Source organism: Perca fluviatilis, chromosome 11 (genome assembly GCF_010015445.1).
Source record: "Perca fluviatilis chromosome 11, GENO_Pfluv_1.0, whole genome shotgun sequence".
Classification (NCBI taxonomy): domain Eukaryota; kingdom Metazoa; phylum Chordata; class Actinopteri; order Perciformes; family Percidae; genus Perca; species Perca fluviatilis.
Genome location: NC_053122.1, coordinates 4,584,871 through 4,594,374, shown reverse-complemented (window position 1 = coordinate 4,594,374; position 9,504 = coordinate 4,584,871). Strand labels below are relative to the sequence as shown.

General features: G+C 41.9%; 1 protein-coding gene across 1 annotated transcript in view; it reads right to left on the bottom strand.

The window, feature by feature from the left end:
- Positions 1–2,027: 2,027 nt before the first annotated feature.
- dnaaf11 (dynein axonemal assembly factor 11) overlaps positions 2,028–9,504 on the bottom strand; it is a 64,926-nt gene continuing 57,449 nt past the window's right edge. The window contains exon 13 of the mRNA XM_039816106.1: positions 2,028–3,340. Within this exon, the coding sequence (XP_039672040.1) occupies positions 3,145–3,340 (196 nt within the window). The 3' untranslated portion in view covers positions 2,028–3,144. The remainder of the gene's footprint in view (positions 3,341–9,504) is intronic.

Below are 9,504 nucleotides of genomic sequence, written 5' to 3'. Positions count from 1 at the left end.
CCCCACACACACACACACACACACACACACACACACACACACACACACACACACACACACACACACACACACACACACACACACACACACACACACACACACACACACACACACACACACACACACACACACACACAGCTGATGAGTCTTTGCATTTTTACAGTCTTAGACTTTCTTCACTTGCGAAATTATCTTTTAAAAATCAACAAACGTGTGTATTTCATGGCTTTCCTAAGCTACTAGCCACTCAGCATTTTCACTAGCCGCTATTGTTATAAAATTACGTTTTATTTGAATAAAGTTGACTATGGTGTGCTACAATGAACTTGAAGAACCAGATCAACAACTCTTAAATGTAAAATGAGCACTGAAAACACGGAAATCAAGACAACATTAATACTTTTTTTTTTTTTACAACAAACTGACACTTTCTTCGCTTTTAAATGGACGATCATCATGTGTGTAATTCACAGCTCAGTTCAGACAGGATCCAACTCTAAAAGTCTTGCTGCAGGGCTCCAGACTGCGACCAAATGGTCGCATTTTGCGACCAAAATTTGAGAGTGTGCAACCAGTAAGTTTGCCCCCTTTTTTTTTTTTTTTTTTTTTTACACGTTCAACGTTGAAATTTCGGTACCTAAGAGGTTATCTGTCCTCTCTGAAAATTGACAGAGAGCAGAGCTCTGACACAAACACACACTCGCACACACACAGAGCTGCAGACGGTGCAAACTACCTCGGCTCTGCAGTTTTGTTGAAGCCACAGTGAGTCACGGAAATGCCGATAAAGTGGTTTCAAGTGTGGTTACAGTTTTTCATAACTTCACGCAGACAGCGTTTGCTGCGATATGATATTAATGGCGAGCCGAAAGCGGTCGCGATGCTGTTGACGTTACACTTCCTCGGAGACGAGCAGCCAGGCACGACAGTGGTTTCGCTGCCCTGGGGAATGTCTGACAGGCTGAGGGTGTAAGGCAAGGCAACTTTATTTCTACAGCACCTTCCAGCAACAAGGCAATTCAAAGTGCTTTACGGGAAACATTAAAGAGCAATTAAAAACAGTCATGATGAAAATAAAACGGGCTAAAAAATAATATACTTTTATAATTATTAATTTTTACTGTCATGACAGCGATGGGACTGTCAGTTTACCTTCTATGTTGCATCTTCAAAAGTGACACTGAATTTGAAACAGCACATTGTAATTTCTGCATCTATTATCAAAGTATGTATTAGTAATACAGTGGAAATTAGTAGAAATGTGAATATTTGGTTAGCATGTTGATTTACAGTGTGTGCCCCTACATTTTCTGGTTGCGCCCCTAAAATTTTCAGTTGGGGGCCACTGTGCTCCAGGTGAAAAAAGTTAGTCTGGAGCTCTGTGCTGCTTTTCTAACGGTATGAAAGCAGCTCGTAGTATCTCTCCAACTCTCGAAACGTCTCTCAGTGGTTTCTTTGCGTTATTGATACGGCTGTAAATCACAAGTTTTATGACTATACGATATTATATATCAATTCTTTGGACAACGATACAATGTTTGCTGTTATCACAATGTCTGCCACGGTACGATTTTGATGAATTTAACACAATCCGTTACATTCAATCAACGCACAAAAGGTAACTAGAATATGATTTTACAAAATTATTCCTGAGCTCTTCCAGACATTTAAATGAAAAACAAAAACAGATTCAGTCTCATATTCTCTTCTATAAATGCAATCCACTTACTCTTTACTGTAACCCCTCCTGGTGTCCTCCGGGTCAAATTTGACCCATTTACAAATAGTTTCTATGTCAGAAATTTGTGTTGTCAAAGAAAATAACGTGGATGGTTCTCTACAACTCTCTTCACAAGTAAAATAAATGATCAGTTCACTACTTTCATTGAATTTGGGTGTTTATTCAATTTTATAGCATTTTTTTGGGGGGGTGGGAGGGGGGATGAAACAAGAACATTGAAAAAAATGGACATTTTGTGTGAAAAAAAAAACAAAAAACATCAAAACACCGACAAAAAGTCGGGAAAAGTGAGAAAAAGCATCGACCAATTTTACTTTTAAATTTTGACCCAGAAAAACTAAAAGTTGCAGGTCAACGGGAAGACAACACAAGGGTTAAAACCGTAGTATGTTTCACTTCGGTCCAAAGCAAGGAAACATGATCCATTGCTGCTTTTTAGTTCTGATCAGATTCAATTTTATAGCATTTGAAAAAGAAAAGAAAAAAAAAATGACAAAAGGTTGAATGAAAGTGTCAAACATTCCAGTCTGCAACATGACTTCACGTAAATATACACGCCAACTTCCTTAAAGCCAAGTGGCGTGTTATCTTTATGCTTTTTCAGCTATCCACGTGTATGTCTACGCTGTACAGAGTGGGCGTACACATACACGCCACTTGGCGTGTCATCGCCTTTTGGCGTGTAATCGTAAGAAGAAATGAAGACAGATTCAGCAACTGCACGGCCTATTTCTCGCTTAAAATGTTTCCAGAAACAGGTTTCAGGTGAACTATTTTACTCCAATATGAGATATCGTATTCTGAACGAGCCACCACGACAGTCTGGCTTTGAATTTCCGGAGAACACAAACCCCATGTGATGAGTTCGTCCAATCAGCTGCCGGGTTTTCATTTTTGGGAGACAATACAGATTAGCGCCGCCTGCTGCTATGGAGTCGTATTACGTCTCTTCGGTGTGTTCTGAGGAACTTTTTGGACCAACTCGGGGAGACCGATCAGCCCGACTGGCTTTCTGCCGACGGTCGGCCGTCTGGTGGGTGTGTCAGCAGCTTTAGTCAACGGAGGCCAAACGGCGTTGATAAACACTCTAAAAAGCGAGTAGGAGTCTTGATTACACGGCAGTAATGGCATACGAATTGGCGTGTCATATATATACGCCACTTCATGAGATCAGTCAGAACATTCTGGAAAAAGCTTCAGATACGCAGCGAAAAACATCGACGAAAACATCAATAAAGAGGCGAAAAAAATCTACAAAAATATCGTAAAAAAGTGACAAAAAAACATGGGAAACAAGGACAAAAAGGCCAGGAAAAGTGGACAAATGTCGAAAAGAAAAACTACAATTTTGCCTGAGAAAAAGTTAGGTTTCTCCGTAGCGGTGAGTGTTGTTTCTTACAGCGTTATACCAGTGGGGGGACATCGGGGTCGTCCACAAACCCGTGGGAGAACCTGCTGTGATCTGGGGGGGGAGGCGGAGCCATCCTGGACGCTTCCAGCGGACCTTTGTTGGCGCTCCGCCGCGGCACGATGTCGGCGAGGTCGAGCACCGTGCGCCTGCTGGGGTCCACTTCCAGCCGCTCAGGAACACCGGCTCTTCTGTCCAATCACAAACGGAACATTTTGTCAATTTTCAATGTTTTTGTCGCTTCTCTTTTTAAATTTAAAATTTTTGGCACTTTTTTTCCAACAGTTTTTCATTGCTTTTTTTGCAATGTTTTTGTCAAAGTTTTGGTCGCTTTGGCCGTCACTTTTGTCGCAATTTTCTCCGACACTTAAATATACAGTACAGGCCAAAAGTTTGGACACACCTTCTCATTCAATGAGTTTCTTTATTTTCATAACTGTTTACATTGTAGATTCTCACTGAAGGCATCAAAACTATGAATGACCACATATGGAATTATGTACTTAACAAAAAAGTGTGAAATAACTGAAAACATGTCAACATATTTTAGATTCCTCAAAGTAGCCACCCTTTGCTTTTTTTGATAACTCTGCAAACCCTTGGTGTTCTCTCAATGAGCTTCATGAGGTAGTCACCTGAAATGGTTTTACCTTCACAGGTGTGCTTTGTCAGGGTTCATTAGTGGAATTATTTCCCTTATTAATAAAAAAGAAAAGGGTGGCTACTTTGAAGAATCTAAAATATAAGACATGTTTTCAGTTATTCTTTTTTGTTATAATAATACATGTCTATTTTCATAGATTTGATAGTTTTGATGTAAAATCAACAATGTACATAGTCATGAAAATAAAAGGAAACACATTGAATGAGAAAGTGTGTTACACAATACTTTACACACACACACACACACACACACACACACACACACACACACACACACACACACACACACACACACACACACACACACACACACACACACACACACACACACACACACACACACACACACACACACACACACACACACACACACACACACACACACACACACACACACACACACACACACACACACACACACACACACACACACACACACACACACACACACACACACACTTTTTTTAACCTTGGTACCTGCCAGTAGTTATAAAAATCTAATTTGAACATCAGCACAGTCCTTCATGAACCCATTTAGTTCCCCAGAGGAAAACTAAATCAGCTGATAGTCACCGTCTAACTAACCTGATTCAATCACTGATAATCACTGAGTAGACCCAAAGGCAAGGGTGTAACTTTGGGTTCAACATTGGGGGGTTGACATCTACAACTGTCTAGGGGGGTCCCGGGACATGTCTGCATGGATTGGGAATTTTAATTATACTTTTTTTTTTTTTAAGTCCACAAAAACATTGAAAAAAAGTGTCAAAAAAACCTTGAAAAGGCGACAAAAACATTGAAAAGGAACAAAATCTTTGGAAAAAGCCCAATTTTGATTACAGCTCCCCCCTCCCCCCGTTAATTACGCCTATGCACAGGAGGTCAAGATTAAAGGGGAACTATGCAGTTTTTTTTTAGCTTGACCTTACCTGAACAGCTTTGGAGTCATTGGAATGGTTATATGACTTTTTTTCGGGTTGAATGGTGGTCTTCTCGTCACCCTCGCAACTTTGGGCCAGCGAGCCACAGCCTCAGGAAGTATGGCGTGATATCAGGCCTCGCCATATAATGAATTGCTTCACGGCACTGCACACACATACGCCCATTCTGGAACCGGCTAACAAGGTAGTGATGGAGTTTTTCACACTATTGTCACGGCTGAGCCGGCAAAAAAGAAGCAAAAAGCTAGGAAAGCATTGTTAGAGGAACAGAGAAAGAGGAAACAGCAGACTGACCGAGGGAGGAGTCAGACACGAGTAAACACAGGAGCTGCCAAATATCTATTCTGAAGCTGTAAGGGGGGGCTCTATAGAGAAACCTGCCAGCAAACAGTGAGAAACCAGCGAAGAAATGGCCAAAACTGCCCCTTTAAAGTAAATCCTTGTTGTTGCGTTGGTAACGTTGGTGCACAGATGTCTAAGTTTCCCAGATTGAATGCGCCTGTGTAGGGTCTAGGGCTGTGCTCGATTGAAGACATTCTTAGACGACTAACACTCATTCAATTGTATCGACTAATCGATTAGTTGATTTAAATCGACAGATCTGTAAATCCGAGTTTCTCCACAAAGAGTCATGCAAAAGCACCACTTTAATTCTTGCGTTTACCAGAGATGAGCTCGTACGTTTCTTGGAAATAAGTCATTCAGCATGAAGAAAGCATCAAACATGACTAATCGACTAAAAACGACCGATTAGTCGACTAATCGGTTAAGAGGGAGCAGCCCTAGTAGGGTCAATATGGGACCTGAAATAGATGTGATATATGTGGCTCAATGGCACAGCGCAGGACGTGCAGACCATAAATATCACTGTGCATATATGAATTCCAGTTTAGGCGTTATATCAGGCTCCTGTAGAGCTGTGAAATAAATTACCAGATGTCAGATAGCGTGTGTTTAATATCTCACAGGGACATCAATTCTCTTCGGGTTCCCACTAGAATACGTTTGTGATGCCGTGAATATCTGAAGAAAGCACACTGCAAAGATGCACATCTTGATAAGAAACTTTATTTCATGTTGCATTTTTCTCAAGATCACAGACAAAGGCCACCCAGAGCTGCATATTGAACAATAAATAATCTTTTTTACTAATCCTTTCTAGCTATTACAACGTTTTTAGACACAGATATGGTGATAATAATGGTCCAAAATGATGTAAAAATTGCATTTTATTCTTTTTTTAAATTGAGAAACATCACATTTTCTGGAGGGATTTAACCCTAAACTAAACCCCTTTGCAAAATATGCGCTCCCAAGTCTTCCACCAACACAGGCAAATCTTAAATGTTGGTTAAAACACTGATTAGCCTCGTTGTGTCATGATTTATGACTGTCTGATGCTGATGAACCAGAAACAATGAATGCCATTTTTAAATCCACTTGGCTGCTAAAAACAACCCAAAGAATTCTTTAAAAGGTTGATTAAAAGTGATGGGACAACAATCCCGACAATAATACGACTTTAAATAAACCGAGATAAATTGATTTCGCGCAGATATGTTTTGCAGTGTAGTGTGACTTGTCCCTGAGGGGAACAACATCCATAAATTCATCTCCGTGAGGATGATCGTCTATTTTACCGCAAGATCTGTAACAATTAAGCCAAATGGATCCCACTCCTCCTCTGAGCTCATCACTTCCCTCCCACAACAACGAACTTGTTCCATTTACCAATTAATAATCTTTAAACCACACGGCCAGACAAGCTGTGAAAAATCAGCTCTGGGGATTCTTCTGATTACCCAATGTGTGTGTGTTTGCGTAGGCTGAGAGATTATCAAGTTAAACATGTAAGACTGGCCCATTTAAATGGCGGCACACAGCCACCAGCGGCCCATAAGCAGCCCCCTGAGTTGCCCAGACCACGTCTCAATGGTCCCTACCAAAGAAAACAGAGAAAACCCCGAGAGAAATGGGTTTAACGAGCCTACACACGTTACTACAGAAACTGCCACAGTAGTACAAATCGTGAAGGCAACATTCAGCCCAGAATGCAGCACGTCTAAGGGCCCTATTTTAAGGATGTAAGCGCACGGCCTGAAGCGCCTGGTGCAGGTGAGTTTAGGGCGTGTCCAAATCCACTTTTGCTAGTTTGACGGCGGAAAAATGGCTCCGTGCGCCGGGCGCCTGGTTCTAAAGGGTTGTACTTAGTGTCTTCATTAATCAGAGGTGTGTTTTGGGCGTAACATGCAATCAACCAATCAGAGATCATCTCCCATTCCCTTTAAAAGCCAGGCGCGTTTGGACCTTGGAGCATTGCTGTTATGATGGAGGATTTGCACCCTAATATTTTTATTGGTAATCTTCTGCGCGCGCGCGTGCCCCTTTGTGTGTAACAAGCATATTGTGCGCGCGCTGTGCACGAGCCTAGGAGCATTTTACTAATGCTCTGTTAAAATAACAATGAAATGCTGCGTTATTGACTTTAGACCAGGTTTTTGTTGGTCAATGGCGCGCTCACTTCCTGCTGCCTCAAGATGGCAATACTCCCAGAATGCACCTGAACACACCTCCCTGTAAGACCAGCACGCCCAGAATGCAGCTGAACACACCTCCCTGTAAGACCAGCACGCCCATGGGCGCACATATGGGTGCAGGTGCATTTGCCATTTAAACGACGTGAGCGCTGGACGGGAAACTGACAACTGCGTCAAACTAGCAAAGACACTTGGCATCGGGCTTTGTCAAATCTAAATGCGCTTGGTCAGGACTCTTGGCGTCACTTTTGAATCTCTGGGTCGGGATGTACATTCGGTACAAGAAATGGACAGTTGGGTTGTTCTCCAGGGTTAAAGTCCTGTGTTGTTTGACCCATCCACCCCCCCCCCACAACTAACCTCCCTACACGGCATTTCGGGCTTTCATATCACTTGCTACCATTGTTGCTTTTAACACTACGTTATCTTAAACTGCACGGAGCTGCTAATCTTTAAATGATAAAGGCTATACTGTTAATATGCTTTACAGTATGTATCAGTGTACAGAGTGGCCACAGAGGGCGAGACGATATTAAAGAAATGAGCTGACTTTCCAGGAAGAGAGTGGCAATTATAATTTAATCTCCTGCCGAGCAGCCGACAAACAGCAGCAGGACGCAGGAGGAGGAGCCACTTCGTTACTCTGTGCCTTCTGACACTTGTTTATTGAGAAGGGAATAGAGCTGCCAGAGGACACACTGTATTCTGTACCGTAAGCACTATGGTCCTTTCAGTCCCAGCTTCATTCACTGAAGCAAATTCACTCAGCAGCAGGAAAATTACCAGCTCGGCGGGAGAAAATGAGAAAGTAATTTACACAATTTTCCTGCAGAGAAGAAAGAGAGTGTCTGCTCTTAAAATGGATATGTTTAGTACAACAGACACGACAGCATTTTAACTGCTACTGCAGCTTGTAGGAGTGGGAAAAACAGGCGAAAAACATTGCCTCTTTGGGAACATTCAGAGCCACAGCCGGGGGTTTTATAAATACTTAGGGTCCTGAGTTAATGCCCCCCCCCAAATGCCAACCAGAACTGAAAAGTCTCTAAAAGAGATTCAATTATTTGGATTTCTTTATTTTATTCATTAATTCGTTTTAGTTGAATGAAGAAGTTCTTTCAATGAACTTTGTCCCGATTCTTTATTATCCATTAATCTGTCGATGTAAGATGAATCATGATGTCATCAGATTAGTTCGTCCGAAATTCAGATGTATTCAGTTTACTGTAACATAAAACACAAAAAAGCAGAAAATCTTCAGAGTGGGAGCAAATTCTGAAAACTATGTTGTTGCTGCGGGTGCGAACACAGCGCCATGTTGGCCAGATTCATCTCAAATCTATAGAGAATGCCAAAGTCTTTTTTTTTTTGGAAAGGTGTAGATTGTAAAATCAATGGAATGGCCATCTTTCTTTAGCCTGCCGTTAGAGGGATTGATTGATTCATTGGTTGTTTTAGCAAAATGCAAACTGTCCTCCCCCTGGAAAAATGGCCACAGAGGTCATTTGTTAAAGGGGGACTATGCAATTAAGATGATTTACCTTAACTGAACAGCTTCGGAGTCATTGGAATGGTTATATGACTTTTTTCGAGTTGAATGGTGGTCGTCTCGCTCCCCTCTAGCGCATGTGAGCAGAAAAACCACCCTTGTTTTGGTCAACTTCTCACTTTGCGCTTGCTTGTACCTTTAACTCTGCAATTTAAAAAGATACATTCATGTAGTCAATGTCCCTCCGAGCCAGTGTTGTAGTCAAGACCGCCTAAACCAAGACCGGGATGTAGTGAGACCGAGTTAAGACCAAGACCAGTGCGATTCCCACACTACAGGACACGATAAAAATGGGAAAAACGCTAAAACGCTAACCATACGCACTCCCTCAAACGGATCTGAAAGATCCACATTCCCATAAAAAACACCCACAGAAAACAAATTAAGATTCTTCTTCATTCACCTCTTTCATTGCCATGAATGTAGCATGAGAAATGCCTTGGTAAACATATCAAAAGGCAGTTGTGGTCTTGACCATAGGCACCGATACCGTGGGTGGTCCGGAGCTCAAGCACCCACACCAAACACTGAGCACCCACGTGTGCCAGACTGCCAGTAGGCTACATTCATTTAAAATTAAGCATTGCAGTTGGTGCTAAGTGGAGAGTCTGTCATAGTGTGATTGGTTAGGTCGGTGGCATTGATTGTTAATTTCCCACCAAGCT